Raw genomic sequence first — 17,866 nt, forward strand, 5'->3', positions numbered from 1 at the left:
TGTCCTATAAAATGTGATACTTTCCTGAGTGGCTCCAGAAATAGGAACTATTCTTGGTTTTTCTGATTAGAAAAACCACATTCTGTTGCCTTTAATATTTTCACTTGGTTCTTTCCCAGCCTGATGCAATTTCCTTAGGTGAATATGCTAATCAATACTCAGCTGAAAAACTGAAGGTGACCTTCAGATGTCTGCATTCTTTCTCTGTACTGCTCTCTCCTTTCTGGTGATCTTCCCTGTGAATTGCAGCTGATTTAGTTTTCTTGATTCTCAGCTCCATTTTAATTCGTTCTTCAGGTAAAGTGACCAACTACTCCTGTTATCATGGGATTTCGGTGGAAAGGGCTTGGGAAATTCAGAAGTTTCACTTTTAAGATGGAAAAAGCAAGGCAAATTGCAACAAGTTGGTCCTCTTACTGCCAAACTCTGCCTTGGTTCTGCCTCCTTTTGGTGCTGCAGTATTGGAAAGTCTCTCAAAACTGTCAACTGGAGAAACTATAGGGCTCAACTATTTGTTTCCAGTGTCTTGGGGATCACTGTTCTTCACTGCGTGACAACCAGCATCTTAAACCACTGTCTCATATATGTTGATTGTATTTTTTCCCCTTTAATTATTTCAAGGGGGATGATGAATCTTACTCCATTTTGAAATGATAACAGAAAGCAAAGTAGAAGCAGCCACCTTCTTCACAGGGCAGCAGGATGGGGTGAGTCAAACATCATTTTTAATCTGACAATGATACCCATATAATTTAACATATTAAATAATCCCGTTCAACACTCTTTTGAATGCTGCATTGACCCTCTTTAGTATCCAAAAGTTAGGAGTAAAAAATCCTTATTATTATTCTAAATGGAGTTTCACTCTTGTTGCCCAGGCTGCAGTGCAATGTCATGACCTCAGCTCATTGTAAGCTCCACCTGCCAGGTTCAAGTGATTCTCCTGCCTCAGCTCCCTGAGTAGCTGGTATTACAGGCACCCACCATATTTTTACATTTTGAGTAGAAACGAGGTTTCACCACGTTGGACGGGCTGGTCTCGAACTCTTGACCTCAGATGATCCAACTGCCTCTGCCTCCCAAAGTGCTGAGATTACAGGCATTAGCCAAAATGCTTGGCAAAAAAAGACAATTTTTAAAAGATGAAATTTGATTTTGGGAAGCCTGTCAAATATGTCAAAAAGTTACAACCCTTTTTTGCATCTATGTTCATTAAAAAAAAAAAAAAAAAGTTGGTGTGTAGTTTTCTTTTTTTTATTATGTACTTTCCTGTTTTTGGTATTACGGTGATACTGGATTCATAGAATGATTTAGGAAGGATTTCCTCTATCTGTTGGAACAACTTCAGTAGGATTGGTACAAATTCTTCTTTGAATGTCTGATGGAACTCAGAGGTAAATCCATCTGGTCCTGGGCTCTTTTGTTGGCAATTTTTTATTACGGTTTCAATTTCATTATTTGTTACCGGTCGGTTGAGAGTTTCTATTTTTTCCTGCTTTAATCTAGGAGGGTTGCATATTTCAGAGAATTTATTTCTCTCCTCTAGGTTTTCTAGTTTGTGCATGTAAAGGTGTTCATAGTAGCCTTGAATGATCTTTTGTATTTCTGTGGCATTGGTTGTAATATCTTTAGCTTATCTGGATCTTCTATCAGCTTTTCTTGGTTAATCTGGGTAGTGGCCTATCAATTTTGTTTTTTGAAAGAACCAGTTTTTTGCCTCATTTATACTTTGTATTTTTATTTCAATTTCATTTAGTTTTGTTCTGATCTTTTTTCTTTCCTTCTGCTGGGTTTGGGTTTGGTTTGTTCTTGTTTCCCTAGTTCTTTGAGCCTAGGTTTTCTCTTTGGACTTCTTCAGGCTTTTAGATGTAGGCATTTAATGCTATGAACTTTCCTCTTACTATAGCTTTTGCAGGATGCCAGAGGTTTTGAGAATTTGTGTCACTACTGTCATTCAATTCAAAGAATTTTTAAATTTTCATCTTCATTTTGTTGACCTAAAAATCATTTAGAAGAAATTTATTTAACTTTCACGTATTTTTATAGTTTTGAAGGCTAATCTTGGAGTTGATTTGCAATTTTATTTCACTGTGGTCTGCGAGAGTACTCGATATAATCTTGATTTTTAAATATTTCCTGAGACTTGTTTTGTGGTCTATCATATGCTCTATCTTGAAGAATGTTCTGTGTGCTGATAAAAAGAATGTATATTCTGCAGTTTTTGGGTAGAATGTTTTGTAAACATCTGTTAAGTCCAGTTGTTCTAGAGTATCATTTAAGTCTATTGTTTAATTGTGGACTTTGTCAAAAAATTAGTTAAGACAAGACGGTCAGAAAAGCACCTTAAAGATGAGTTGTAAACATTTAAAACAACAGTAAATGTTTATAATGCAAGGCAGACATTTTACAAATAGAGATTTTCTTTAAAGACGTACATTTATTTTATTAAAACATTTCAAGATAGTTAAATTCCAGAAAGGTGTAATTTCATTCAAAACGTAGTTCTTCTAACTTAGATACTGTTTCTTAGCTATAATTACTGAGTTCAGGATGGAATCCATTAAGAAATAGGACAAAGAAAGAATAAGCCTGAACTCAGCATACACCTAAAGAATTTTTAATTTTATTAATTTATATATATAAACAAGCTTACTTTACATGAGGGTCTACTTTTACAAACACTTTATCTAGGATAGGTTTGTTTACATCCTCAAAGAGGGATGGCAGCTAAGCAAAAAGGTAAGATTTAATTTTTCTTAATTTTTAATATCAATTTATTATAGATACATATATTAATCAATATTCTCTCCATGGGATTCTCCTATTCTCCTTACTGGAAGCAACATGTGGGAGGGAGAAATGATAATAATATACAAATATATTTCCTGCCATGTGGCCCACCTCTAGAAGTCACTTACTTCCACGCCATCAGATGTGTTTTTCCATGATATGTCTCTTTCTCTTAAAAGCACCTCTGATTAAGTTGAGCCCAATCACGATAATCTCCCTTTTTTGATGAACACAAAGTCAACACGTTAGTAACCTAATTTTATGAGTAATTTCTCACCACAGTCATTTTTTTAAAAAATACTCAAGAGGAAAGGATTACACAACAGGTGTGCAACAGACTGGGAATCTGAGGGATGATCTTAAAATTTTGCCCACCCACCTGAATAGAGTTTTAAAATAATCTCTTAGTTATTTCATTCTCTAAGTAAACAAAGATATCATCTGTCAATAATAATTAACTCCTTTCCAGTTTTTTTTTTTTTTTTTTTGAGATGGAGTCTCGCTTTGTTGCCCAGGCTGGAGTGCAATGGAGCAATCTCAGCTCACTACAACCTCTGCCTCCCGGGTTCAAGCAATTCTCCCGACATCAGCCTCTCAAGTAACTGGGATTACAGGCGCCCACCACCACGCTGGCTAATTTTTGTATTTTTTAGTAGAGACGGGGTTTTGCCATGTTGGCCAGGCTGGTCTTGAACTCCTGACCTCAGATGATCTGCCCACTTCAAACTCCCAAAGTGTTGGGATTACGGGTGTGAGGCACTGCTCCTGGCCTCCAAATTTATTCATTACAAATATTAACTACCATCTTTTTTTCTGGCTTATTTCTCCCTTGTGTATCATTTTATACATTTACACACACCTAGAACAATGAAAATGTATCCAATTATTCAATTTTTGTTAAATTTTTATTAAAATCGAATGTTAAAAATTATTTTTGTTTGTAGATGGTTTTTATTGTCGTACTCAAGAGTGTTATCTGTAGAGAAAAAGTTGCCTTTTTAATACTGCCTCTGCTATTGTGAACAAGTCATTTCTCTCAGTGGCTCTGTTTCTAGCTCTGTATAATGATGATAATAGTAAGACCTATTATTTATTTATTATTTTTGAGACACAGTCTCACTCTGTTGGCCAAGGTGGAGTGCAGTGCTGTGATCTCAGCTCACTGCAACCTCTGCCACCTGGGTTTAAGTGATTCTCCTGCCTCAACCTCCCGAGTAGCTGGGATTACAGGTGCCTACCACCACGCCTGGCTAATTTTTGTATTTTTAGTAGAGACAGGGTTTCACCACCTTGGCCAGGCTGGTCTTGAACTCCTGACCTCGTGAACCACCCGTCATGGGCTCTCAAAGTGCTGGGATTACAGGTGTAAGCCACCGCTCACAGCCAGACCTGTTATTAAGTTACTGTAAAAAAAAATAAATGTATTGGCCGGGTGCGATGACTCACACCTGTAATCCCAGCACTTTAGGGGGCTAAGGTGGGTGGATCACCTGAGGTTGGGAGTTTGAGACCAGCCTGTCCAACATGGAGAAACCTCTTCTCTACTAAAAAAAAAATACAAAATTAGCCAGGCATGGTGGTGCATGCCTGAATTCCCAGCTACTTTGGGGACTGAGGCAGGATAATTGCTTGCTGGGAGGTGGAGGTTGTGGTGAGCTGAGATTGCACCATTGCACTCCAGCCTGGACAATAAGAGTGAAACTCCATCTCAAAAAAAAAAAAAAAAAAAAAAAGGCCAGGCACGGTGGATCACTCCTGCAATCCCAGCACTTTGGGAGGCCAAGGTGGTCGGATCACCTGGGGTCGGGAGTTCAACACCAGCCTAACCAATATGGAGAAACTGGTCTCTACCAAAAATACAAAATTACCTGGGCATGGTGATGCATGCCTGTAATCCTAGCTACTTGGAGGCTAAGGCAGGAGAATCACTTGAAGGTCGGAGGCAGAGTTTACAGTAAGCCAAGATCACACCATTGCACTCCAGCCTGGGCAACAAGGGCGAAACTCTATCTTAAAATATAAATAAATAAATAATAAATAAATTTATTGATGCATATATGGTGTTATGGTTAGTGCTAGTATAAATTAGCTACTTTTAATAGGATATTTATATGCTGTTACATTAATACATATTTTAAAAAAGAAATATCTTTTCATAACAAGTTTTTTGAATATATATTTAAATTAATTCTTCTAAGAATGTGGTATAGATACAAAACAAAACACTATTTAGCTTTAAAAAGGGGTACGTCCCATTATTTGAAACCAGATAGATACATTTAGAAGACATTATGTATGCTAGATAAAATAAGCCAGACACAGAAAGACAAATACTGAATGATCTTATTTTTATGTAGAATATAATAAAGTTCAACTCAAAAAAGCAGAAAGTGAAATAACAGTTACCAGACGCTAGGGGTGATAAAAAGAGAACAGATAGTTTTTCCTCTAAGGGTACAAAGTTTTAAATAGGGTAAGGAGGTTTTGAGATCTGTTGCACACCAGGATGACCACAGTAAACAATAATGTATTAGCCAGGTGTGGTGGCTCACGCCTGTAAGCCCAACAATTTGGGAAGCCAAGGTGGGTGGATCACAAGGTCAGGAGTTTGAGACCAGCCTGGCCAATACGGTGAAACCCCATCTCTACTAAAAATACAAAAATTAGCCAGGCATGGTGGTGTGCCCCTGTAGTCCCAGCTACTCAGGAGGCTGAGGCAGGAGAATTGCATGAACTCAGGAGGTGGAGGTTGCAATGAGCCAAGATTGGGCCATTGCACTCCAGCCTGGGCAACAGAGTGAGACTCTGTCTCAAAAAAAAAAAAAAAAAAAAGTATTGTATATTTCAAAACAACTGAGCGAATTTCAAATGTCTCCCCACAAAAAAATGATAGGTAAGAAAGTTAATGTTATTTAACTTAATTGTTCTATATTATATGCATATATTAAAACATAACATTGCACCCCATAAATGTATACAACTATGATTTGTCAATCAAAAATAGTATTAACTTTTTTCTTAAAGAGAGAGAAATAAACCTTAAGAAATCGGGCCAGAGAAAAAAAGTGTTTTTTCAATCTCAACATTTCAGAAAACATCTGGTGCGGTGGCTCACACCTGTAATTCCAGCAATTTCAGAGGCCGAGGCGGATGGATCACCTGAGGTCGGGAGTTCAAGACAGCCTGACCAACATGGAGAAACCCAGTCTCTACTAAAATACAAAATTAGCTGGGTGTGGTGGCGCATGCCTGTAATCCCAGCTACTCGGGAGGCTGAGGCAGGAGAATCACTTGAACCCGGAAGGCGGAGGTTGCAGTGAGCCGAGATCATGCCATTGCATTCTAGCCTGGGCAACAAGAGCAAAACTCCATCTCAAAGCAAAACAAAACAAAAATTTCAGAAAACATATACATATATTTTTTGTATCTCAAATGGCTTCCTCAATTAGTAACGTAGGTAAGTAAATGTTTAATATTATAAGCATTCTGAACTCAACATTCAGAAATATGTTGATATTTCCTATTCAAAATAATACTTTAAAAGACAGATGTTAAAACAACTGTTTAGAGTAAAATTCTGATTTTTTCTTAAAAAAATATATTTGAATATATATTTTACACTATATTTAAATTTATCCAATAAGCATAATTACTCAACAATAAGAAAATTATTATAAGGAACCAATTTGCCTTATTTAATTTTAAAACTGACAAGCACATGATGTTTAAGTGCTTACTTATCTAGTGTTACTGGAGTGTTAAAGAGCAGCACTCAATAAGAAATCTTTTCATTGATATTTATATCTATGCTGTAAGTGAATATAGATTATAATGTAACAGAATTAACAAATAAAAGCTAATAAATTTTCTTTACACTCACTGTTTGTTGGGCACTCTTCTGGTACCTTTATTTGCATTAACTGCTTTAATCTGACAAAAACCCTAGAATTTATGCACTGTCATCCTCACTGTACAGCTGTACTCAGGTCATACAGCCTATACGTGGCAGAACTCGGATGCAATCAGAAACCACCTGATACTGAGTTTCAATCTTAACCATTTATGCCCAACACCCTCATAGCCAATTCTTTTTATATCTGACCTAACATTTTGCTTTGAATTTTCTAATTTTGTAGAAATAAAAATCTAGAAAACAATTATTTTAATCACAGTGTGTAGAACTTGATTTTTGGTTTAAAGTAGTCATTACTAAGCCAAACACAAATACTTTGTTAAACGGATTCTAATATCCCTCTTATGACTTAAAACAGTCACTAATTTTACTTTTGAAATATAGTGAGTTTTTATATTAAAAGCTAGGATAAGCCTAAAATTATATATAAAAAAAAATGTGGTCTATATGTACATCATCATACATTCAGTGGTCTACAGTTTTTTAAAGTTTTAGAAACACTAAAATAAGAATATTTTTCCTATCAAATAATTAGGGAATATTGAGTTTTCTCAGGGACTAAAATGAAATAGATTGAAATTACCATATCAGTCTCTTACCAATGACCAAGGATTGGGTAGTTAAGTGACCAATAATAACAACTGTAGACTTAACTTCACCGACTAAAAAAATTAAATAAAATGAGAAAAATTTCTCCAAATTGTTACATCAATATGTAAAAGAAATATTATTCCAAATTTCAAATGCACAGGAAATCATTTTATTTTGCAACACTTAACATTCACACTTAAAAACAGAAGATTCAGGCCGGGCGCAGTGGCTCACGCCTGTAATCCCAGCACTTTGGGAGGCTGAGATGGGAGGATCACGAGGTCAGAGGAGATCAAGACCATCCTGGCGAACACTGTGAAACCCCATCTCTACCAAAAAATACAAAAACTTAGCTGGGCGTGGTGGCGGGCACCTGTAGTCCCAGCTACTCGGGAGGCTGAGGCAGGAGAATGGCATGAATCCAGGAGGCAGCGCCTGCAGTGAGCCGAGATCACGCCACTGCACTCCAGCCTGGGTGATAGAGCGAGACTCCATCTCAAAAAAAAAAAAAAAAAACCACAAGATTCTGTATACCAATGTCAGCTGTGCTATATCATAGAAAATCACATTTAATATTCTTCACTTGCCACTAATTCTCTTAATATTTTAAGATTTCTTGTTGTTGTTGAGATTGAGTCTCGCTCTGTCACCCAGGCTAAAGTGCAATGGCACAATCTTGGCTCACTGCAACCTCTGCCTCCCAGATTCAAGTAATTCTCCTGCCTCAGCCTCCTGAGTAGCTGGGATTACAGGCATGTGCCACCATACCAGGCTAATTTTTGTATTTTTCGTAGAGACAGGGTTTCACTACGTTGGCGAGACTGGTCTCGAACTCCTGACTTCATGATCCACCTGCCACAGCCTCCCAAAGTGTTGGGATTACAGGTGTGAGCCACTGTGCCTGGCCTTAAGATACGGTTTCTATTACATTTTATATTTGCCACACTTTGTGTAAGAATCTAAGAATAATTTTTTTTGGCGGGGTGTGGTAGCTAATGTCTGTAATGCCAGCACTTTGGGAGGCCAAGGTGGGTAGATTACTTGAGGTCAGGAGTTCAAGACCAGCCTGGCCAACATGGTGAAACCCCATCTCTACTAAAAATATAAAAATTACCTGGATATGGTGGCAGGTGCCTGTAATCCCAGCTACTTGGGATTCTGAGGCAGGAGAATCACTTGAACCTGGGAGGCACAGATCGCAGTGATCCAAGATCACACCACTGCACTCTGGCCTGGGTAACAGAGTGAGACTCCAACTAAAAAAAAAAAAGAAAGAAAGAAAAAAGGTTTTGCCACATTATTCACACTTGGAATTCTCCAGTATAAATTATATTACCTACAATCAAGTGTGAAAAACATTTAAAGGCTTTTTCACATTCTTCACATTTCCAGGGTTTTGTACCCGTATGATTACTTTTATGTTTGTAAAAGTTTAAGGTGTTGTTAAAAGCATTGTCACATCTTTCAGGTTTGCAGAATATCTCTCCAGGATGAATTATCTTATGTCTATTAAGAACTGAGGACTTGTTAAAGGCTTTGTAAAGTTCTTCACACTTTTATGTTTTCTCTCCAGTATTACGTGTAATAAGATTTGAGAACTTGTTAAAGGCTTCATCACATTCCTCACATGAGTAGGGTTTCTTTTTCTTTTTTTTTTTTTTTTGAGACAGAGTCTCGCTCTGTCGCCCAGGCTGGAGTGCAGTGGCCGGATCTCAGCTCACTGCAAGCTCCGCCTCCCAGGTTTACGCCATTCTCCTGCCTCAGCCTCCCGAGTAGCTGGGACTACAGGCGCCCGCCACCTCGCCTGGCTAGTTTTTTGTATTTTTTAGTAGAGACGGGGTTTCACGGTGTTCGCCAGGATGGTCTCGATCTCCTGACCTTGTGATCCTCCCGTCTCGGCCTCCCAAAGTGCTGGGATTACAGGCTTGAGCCACCGCGCCCGGCCTAGTAGGGTTTATTTTTCACATGAATTCTCATTTTTAGTAAAAGTCAAGGACTGGTTAAAGGCTTTGCCACATTTAACACATTTGTATGGTTTCTCTCCAGTATGAATTATCTTATGTTTAGTAAAGGTTGAGAATTGGTTAAAAGCTTTGCCATATTCTTCACACTTTCAGGGTTTCTCTCTAGTATGAATTCTCTTATGTTTAGTAAGGTTTGAGGACTGCTTAAATGCTTTGCCACATTCTTCACATTTGTAGGGTTTCTCTCCAGTATGAATTATCTTATGTGTAGTAAGGCTTGAGGACTGCTCAAATGTTTTGCCACATTCCTCACATTTGTAGGGTTTCTCTCCAGTATGAATTCTCTTATGTCTAGTAAGCCTTGAGGACTGCTTAAATGCTTTGCCACATTCTTCACATTTGTAGGGTTTCTCGCCAGTATGAATTATCTTATGCACAGTAAGGTTTGAAGACTGGTTGAAGGCTTTGCCACATTCTTCACATTTGTAGGGTTTCTCGCCAGTATGAATTATCTTATGCACAGTAAGGTTTGAAGACTGGTTGAAGGCTTTGCCACATTCTTCACATTTGTAGGGTTTCTCGCCAGTATGAATTATCTTATGCACAGTAAGGTTTGAAGACTGGTTGAAGGCTTTGCCACATTCTTCACATTTGTAGGGTTTCTCTCCAGTATGAATTCTCTTATGCATAATAAGGTTTGAAGACTGGTTGAAGGCTTTGCCACATTCTTCACATTTGTAGGGTTTCTCTCCAGTATGAATTATCTTATGCATAGTAAGGATGGAAGACTGGTTGAAGGCTTTGCCACATTCTTCACATTTGTAGGGTTTCTCACCAGTATGAATTATCTTATGCATAGTAAGGTTTGAGAAACGGTTAAAGGCTTTGCCACATTCTTCACATTTGTAGTATTTCTCTCCAGTATGAATTCTCTTCTGTCTAGTAAGGCTTGAGGACTGCTTAAATGCTTTGCCACATTCTTCACATTTATAGTGTTTCTCTCCAGTATGAATTCTCTCATGTTGACTAAGGATTGAGGGCCAGTTAAAGGCTTTGCCACATTCTTCACATTTGTAGAGTTTCTTTCCAGTATGAATTCTTTCATGTTGAGTTAGTTGAGAGAGCATGCAAAATGATTTGCCACATTTTTTACATTTGAAAGGTTTCTTTCCAGTATGTCTTATTTTAGGTCTATTTGAATTTGAAAATATATGAAACCCTTTTATATATGTATAACATTGAAATATTTTGCTCTGGGTAGTTGTGAAACATTGATTAAGTCCATTATAACCTCCTTTGTGCAGCTTACACTCATTCACACTTCTACAGCCTTTATTTAATTGTAAGTTCTTATGTCCACATTTATTGTATCTCCTCAGTATCATTTTTTGGAAAGAATCTTTTATGTTTTGCTCTGGCCAAAGTTCTTCAACAAAATGAGAACGCATAACTAAAAGAAATTAAAACAACAAATTACTCCACTTACTAGGCTCAGATAAATATACAAATCAAACCTATAAAAGCATACAAATGACATAAGCAAAATAGCATATCAAAATACCACAGGGTCTAATTTCTTCATAAATATATAAATGAAACAAAAACTTAAGGGTCAAAATACATTTGTGGAAAATGTATAAATGAGTTAAATGTGTGCAGTGCCACAGGTGAGCACAATGCAGAATCATATAAAAGGAAAAGAAAAGTACATTACATTTAACCAATACAGCTATTCCTGCCCCCTAATATAACACAGTGCCTTCAGAAGCAAATTGCCAACTCCTGGTTTCTATTTTAAAATACAAGAAAAATATTGGCACATACATCTAAATTTCTGGCTTCTAGGGGTCTTACCAGACACTGGTTTCGGTCTCCTATAACACAAAATGCTGAAATTAATGGGGATATACTTTGGAATAACAGTTTGAGAGTGCTGAGACCAAAGATAAATGGTACAGCACCACAGAGACTGCAGTATTACAGACAGGGAAGAGGTGTATCAAGTGATTACTGACTATTAAGAAGAAATATGAATAAACTCAACTAAAAAAACACACACAAAAAAAATTTCAGACAAGACACATTCTAAGGACATGTATGAGAGACTCACAGAATCTCTAGCCAAGACAATTTGTTTCAGACTATGCCAGGAGAAAGCTACTACATTATAAAGATTGTGACAGCTTGTTTTTAATGTCCAAATCCCAATGAAAGATTATAATGTATATAAAATATTAGGGCAGCACAGGCCCATCAAAAACATTATTAAACTTTCAGAACACAACCATAAAAATGATATAAATATGAAGAAGCTGAACAAACCAACTAGGACACACACACACAAAATATTTATAACACACAAAAATATTAGAAGAATTTCAAAAGTCACAGACAAAAAGATAATCTTAGGAGTGGCAAGACAAAAGTGATGTGTCATTTATTAGCATAGTCTTATAACCAGTGAATCTGTGAACAAGAATTTTGCAGGCAAGAAGGCAACTGTGTGACATAGTCAAAGTCCTAGAAAAAAAAATTCTGTCGAGTGAGAAAAATATCATCAGCAAACTGTTCTAACAAATAAGAAGTAAAAGACATTCTAAAATAATTAAATCCTGAGAAAGTATATTGGCACTACATATGTCCTATATAGCAAAAATGCTGAAAGCAGTTCCTTCTACTGAAAATAACATGATGCAATAAAAAACAACAAATAATCACACGTAAATACTAACTTTCTGGGAAAAATATGCACATACACAAAACAATTTCACAGCATTACCATAATGGTGCAGAAAACACTTTTAATTTTTCTCTAAAAGTTGAAAGATAAAAGCATAGAAATTATAATCTATTAATGAATATACAACACAAAAAGTTACAATTAGCTACATCAGTAACCAAGTTGAGAGCAGATGTAATGAGGAAGAATTTTTGTATGCAACTGAAGTTAATTTTTTACCAGATTAAAATATATTGCTGTACCTTTTAAGTTTTATGTAATCCCCAAGATATCAGAAAGAAAATATCCGTATAGATACACAAAAGAAAATGAGAAAGGAGGCCGGGCGCGGTGGCTCAAGCCTGTAATCCCAGCACTTCGGGAGGCCGAGACGGGTGGATCACGAGGTCAGGAGATCAAGACCATCCTGGCTAACACGGTGAAACCCCGTCTCTACTAAAAATACAAAAAAAAACTAGCCGGGCGAGGTGGCAGGCGCCTGTAGTCCCAGCTACTCGGGAGGCTGAGGCAGGAGAATGGCGTGACCCGGGAGGCGGAGCTTGCAATGAGCTGAGATCCGGCCACTGCACTTCAGCCTGGGCGACAGAGCGAGACTCCGTCTTAAAAAAAAAAAAAAAAAGAAAATGAGAAAGTATAAGCATATGAATACAAAAATCAAAAAGACACAAAAAAGACAGAAAAAGAGAAAATGAGGCACAAAAATAAAATAAAACAATTAATAGAATAACATTAGTAAGTCTTTCTCCTTTAGAAAATTACTTAAATAAATATAAAATTAACTTCCCAATCAAGAGACATACCTTAGAAAAGTATTTAAATATATATAAAATTAACTTTTCAATCAAGAGACATACTTTCAATAAAAGGATTTATTTGAAAATTTAAAAATCAAGATCCAACTTGCCTTTCTGCAAGAGGCAGTTGAGATCTAATAAAATAATGAAAGTGGCAAGATGGAAGTAGACATTGCATGCAAACATTAACCAAATAAAAGAAGAGGTCAAAATAACATTATACAAGCGAAATCTTAAGCCAAAAACTGTCATACTTTATAAAATGTACTTGAAATCAAAACTCCAAAGGGAAAAAGAACATTAAACAATAATAGATTAATTTACTGGGAACCTATAACAAATGTGTGTGTGTGTGTGTGTGTGTGTGTGTGTGTGTCTGTATCTCACGTTAGAGTTCCTAATAAATGAAGCAAATATTGACAGAATTGAAGAAGCACATAGAAAGCAACATAGAGAGCAATATAATTACAGTAGGATATTTCAATACTCCACTTTTTGTAATAATAAGACAAGACAGAATATTAGTAAGTGAACAGAGGACTTAAAGGCAACATAAAACAAATATTTTTAACAGAGGTATACAGAACACTCCTCAGCATCAGGATATACACTCTTTTCAATAGCCCATACAACATTCTCCTTGATAGTTCACCTGTTAGGCCAAAAAAAAAAGTCTTAAAATTTTTTAAACTGAAATTTTATGGATTACTTTGTATGACCAAAATGGAATAAGACCGTAAAACAATAATAGAAACAGCTGAAAAATTTACAGATATATGGAAAGTAACAGGCTTGGTGCGGTGGCTCACGCATGTAATCCCAGCACTTTGGGAGGTCAAGGCAGGCAGATCATGAGTTCAGGAGATCGAGACCATCCTGGCCAACATGGTGAAACTCATCTCTACTAAAATATAAAAAATTATCTGGGTGTGGTGGCACGCGCCTGTAATCCCAGGTACTCGGGAGGCTGAGGCAGGGGAATTGCTTGAACCTGGGAGGCAGAGGTTACAGTGAGCCAAGATCCTGTCATTGCACTCCAGCCTGGGTGACAAGAGTGGAAACTCTGTCTCAAAAAAAAAAAAGTAAGTAACACACCCTTGAGTGTGCTCTTGTTCAAAGGTTAAAATGATTACTACTGTGACACTGTTCATGCTGCTCTATGTAATCTTCACATTGAATGCATGTTTTTCAAAATTCTCACTGCATTTTCGAAGAGCTACGAACAGCAACCCAAAAAGTATAGCAAATTTCAAGAGACAACAACGTACAGAAAAATCTTCAAAAAGAGGAACAATGTTAGAGCCATTATAGTTCCTGATTTCAAAACACATTAAAAAGCTACAGAATTAGGCCAGGTGCAGTGACTCACACCTGTAATCACAGCACTTTGGGAGGCCATGGTGGGCGAATCACAAGGTCAGGAGTTTGAGACCAGCCTGCCCATCATACTGAAACCCCGTTTCCACTAAAAATACAAAAATTAGCCAGGTGTGGTGGCATGCACCTGTAGTCCCAGCTACTCAAGAGGCTGAGGTGGGAGCATCACTTGAACCCAGGAGGCGGAGGCTGCAGTGAGCTGAGACCATGCCATTACACTACAGCCTGGCCTGGGTGACAGAGTGAGACTCCATCTCAAAAAAAAAAACAAAAATAAAACAAACAAAAAAAACCCCCAAACAACAACAACAATAAAAAAAACAAGCTACAGAATTAAAACAAATTGGTAGGAGTCTCAAGGTGAAAAAGTAGACTAATCAAATAGAATGCTGCACATATATAAACTTTCACATATATGGTAATGTAAAGAGTGATTTGCATACCCATAATTACTGCAACATTTTTACTGAAGCCAACAGGTAAATGCAAGCAAATTTCTGTCACCAAATCATTCAGTATACATAATTTGAAATATAAAAATATTGGAATGTCAAAGCTGGGTGTGGTGGCTCATGCCTGTAATTCCAGCACTTTGGGAGGCTGAGATGGACAGATCACGAGGTCAGGAGTTCGAGACCAGCCTGGCCAATATGGTGAAACCCCTCCTCTACTAAAAATACACAAATTAGTTGGGCGTGGTGGTACGTGCCTGTAGTGCCAGCTACTCCGGAGGCTGAGGCAGGAGAATTGCTTGAACCCAGGAGGTGGAGGTTGCAGTGTGCCAAGATTGAGCCACTGAACTCCAGCCTGGGCGACAGAGTGAGACTCGTCTCAAAAACAAACAAACAAAACAAAACAAAGAAAAATTGGAATACACCCAGATTTTAAAACGCAGGAAATATTCTAACAACTATAAAGTGAAAATTCAATGACACGATGCAAAATAAAATGAGCCAGTCACAGGTTTTGAGAACATGGACATTCAAATCATGTTATAGACCAAAGAGGCTTAACAGACTCATACAAAACTTTCCAGTCAAAAGCAAGAGATCCTCTCTAGTAAAAAGCACAATATTCCTATTTGTACCTGGTATATTCCGTTAGGACATATACCAAATGTTATTAAATTTAAGAATACTAGCTGGGTGCAGTGGCTCATGCCTATAATCCCAATATTTTGAGAGACCAAGGTGGGAGGATCACTTGCGGACAGAAGTTTGAGACCAACCTGAGCAACATAGTGAGACCCTGTGTCTACAAATAATCAAAAAAATTAGCCAGACATGTTAGTGCATGATGTCGTTTCAGCTATTCAGGAGGATAAGGTGGAAGGATCACTTGAGCAAAGGAGGTTGAGGATGCATTGAACCAATATCATGCCATTGCACTCCAATCTGGGTGACAGAGTAAGATCCTATCTCAAAACAACAACAAATAAATAAGATCAAAATTATTCAGTTTTCTGACAAAAACTGAATGAAACTAAAAATTATGAGCAAAAGTAAAACTAGCAGATCAAAAAGTAAATGAAAATTAAACACATTATTCAACATTTTCTTGCTCAGGGGTCAAAAATTTAATTTTTCAAGGATGTCAATACAAATTATAGTGGTGAACAAATTCAATATAATCTCTATAATCCAATAGCATAGTTTTTTTTTTTTTTTTTTTTTACAGAAATACTGTTTAGAATTTTAAAATTTGATTATAAACTATAGCCAAACACCCATAAAGAAGAACAAAGAGGGCCAGGTGTGGTGGCACATGCCTGTAGCTGAGACGGGCGAATCACTTTAAGTCAGGAGCTCAAGACCAGCCTGACCAACAAGGAGAACCCTGACTCTACTAAAAATACAAAAGTTAGCCAGGCATGGTGGTGGGTGTGTGTAGTCCCAGCTACTTGGGAATCTGAGGCAGGAGAATAGTTTGATTCCAGGAGGCAGAGGTTTAAGTGAGCTGAGATCGTACCACTGCACTCCAACCTGGATGAAGGAGCAAGATTCCATCTCCAAAAAAAAAAAAAAGGAATGAAGAGGCATTATAGTTTCTAATTTCAAAACATATTAAAAGCTACAATAACAAAAACAATGTGGCATTGACACAAAGACAGATAAACAGATGAAATAACAGAATAGAGAACCTGCGAATGAACTCTCCCATATATGGTGAAATCATCTTCCACAAAGTTGCCATGAACACACAGTAGAAAAAATATAAACTCTTCAAAAAATAATGTTGAGCCTGGCTAATATGACAAAACCCTCTCTCTACTAAAAATACAAAAATTAGCTGGGCACGATGGTGGGCACCTGTAATCCTAGCTACTTGGGATGCTGAGGCAGGAGAATCGCTTGAGCCAGGGAGGTGGAGGTTGCAGTGAGCCAACATCAGGCCACTGCACTCCAGCCTAGGTGACAGAGCAAGACTCTGTCTCAAAAAATAATATGTTGAAAAATGACTATTAACACTGATAAAATAAAGTTGGATCATTTCATTGAACCATATATGAAAAATATTTTAAATAAAATGCTTAGAAATAAAAAGAAACTAATAAATCTCTTAGAAAAAATATGGGGAAAAGAAATGGCATTCATCTCAGCACCATTTTCTTAGATACAACATTAAACGCATGAGCAAAAAACAAAAAACTAGCCAGGCACAGTGGCTCACGCCTGTAACCCCAGCACTTTGGGAGGCTGAGGAGGGCGGATCACCAGAGGTCAGGAGTTCAAGACCAGCCTGGCCAAGATAGTGAAACCCCGTCTCTACTAAAAATACAAAAAAATTAGCCAGGTGTGGTTGCATGCACTCATAGTCCAAGCTACTCAGGAGGTTGACGGGAGAATTGCTTGAACCCGGGAGGCAAAGGTCGCAATGAGCCGAGATCTCACCACTACACTTCAGACTGGGTGACAGAGCAAGACTCCCTTTCAAAAATAATAATAATAATTTTAAAAAAACAGAAAAACTTAACTGCAGTATACTTCAAAATTTTTGCACATCAAAGAAAATATTCAATAGGTGACAATGCCTCCTAGGAAATTGGTAAAAATATTTGCAAATCGCAGGTGACAGGAATTAATATGAGAATATATAAACAACTCTTAAAACTGAAAAATAAAGTTGAATAACTTGTTTTACAAATAGAAAAATAATTGAACTAATTTTTATCAAAAAAGATACACAAAGGCCGGAATTACGGTGGCTCACACCTGTAATTCCAGCAATTTGGGAGGCCAAGGCGGGCGGATCATTTGATGTCAGCAGTTCAAGATCAACCTGGACAACATGGTGAAACCCCATCTCCACTAAAAATACAAAAATTAGCTGGGCGTGGTCGTGGGCACCTGAAATCCCAGCTACTTGGGAGGGTGCGGCAGGAGAAACGCTTGAACCTGGGAGGCAGAGGTTGCTGTGAGCCAAGATCATGCCACTGCACTCCAGCCTCGGTGACAGAACGAGACCCCCTCTTAAAAAAAAAGAAAAAAGTATATATATATATATATATATATATATATATATATATATATACACACACACACACACACAGACATAAATGGAAAAAAAAGAAGTACTTAAGAAGACACACAAAATTATTAATTTATAGAGAAATGCATAGAAATTGAATGACAAAATTACCTGACACCCATTAGAATGGGCATTATAATTTTTTTTGAAAACACCAAATCTTCTGATG

At 37.3% G+C, this 17,866-nt stretch overlaps 1 protein-coding gene across 2 annotated transcripts in view; it reads right to left on the reverse strand.

Moving 5' to 3' along the window:
* Positions 1–3,879: 3,879 nt before the first annotated feature.
* Positions 3,880–17,866, reverse strand: part of LOC100423287 (uncharacterized) — a 46,549-nt gene continuing 32,562 nt past the window's right edge. The window contains exons 4-5 of one of the 2 annotated variants that reach the window (XM_077978616.1): positions 9,628–10,708; positions 3,880–9,542 (exon numbers count right to left, since the gene is read on the reverse strand). In XM_077978616.1, the coding sequence (XP_077834742.1) occupies positions 9,515–9,542; positions 9,628–10,708 (1,109 nt within the window). In that variant the 3' untranslated portion in view covers positions 3,880–9,514. Of the gene's footprint in view, positions 10,709–17,866 lie in introns of both variants that reach the window. The other variant, XM_015123454.3, reaches the window with a different exon arrangement.

Source organism: Macaca mulatta, chromosome 19 (genome assembly GCF_049350105.2).
Source record: "Macaca mulatta isolate MMU2019108-1 chromosome 19, T2T-MMU8v2.0, whole genome shotgun sequence".
Lineage (NCBI taxonomy): Eukaryota > Metazoa > Chordata > Mammalia > Primates > Cercopithecidae > Macaca > Macaca mulatta.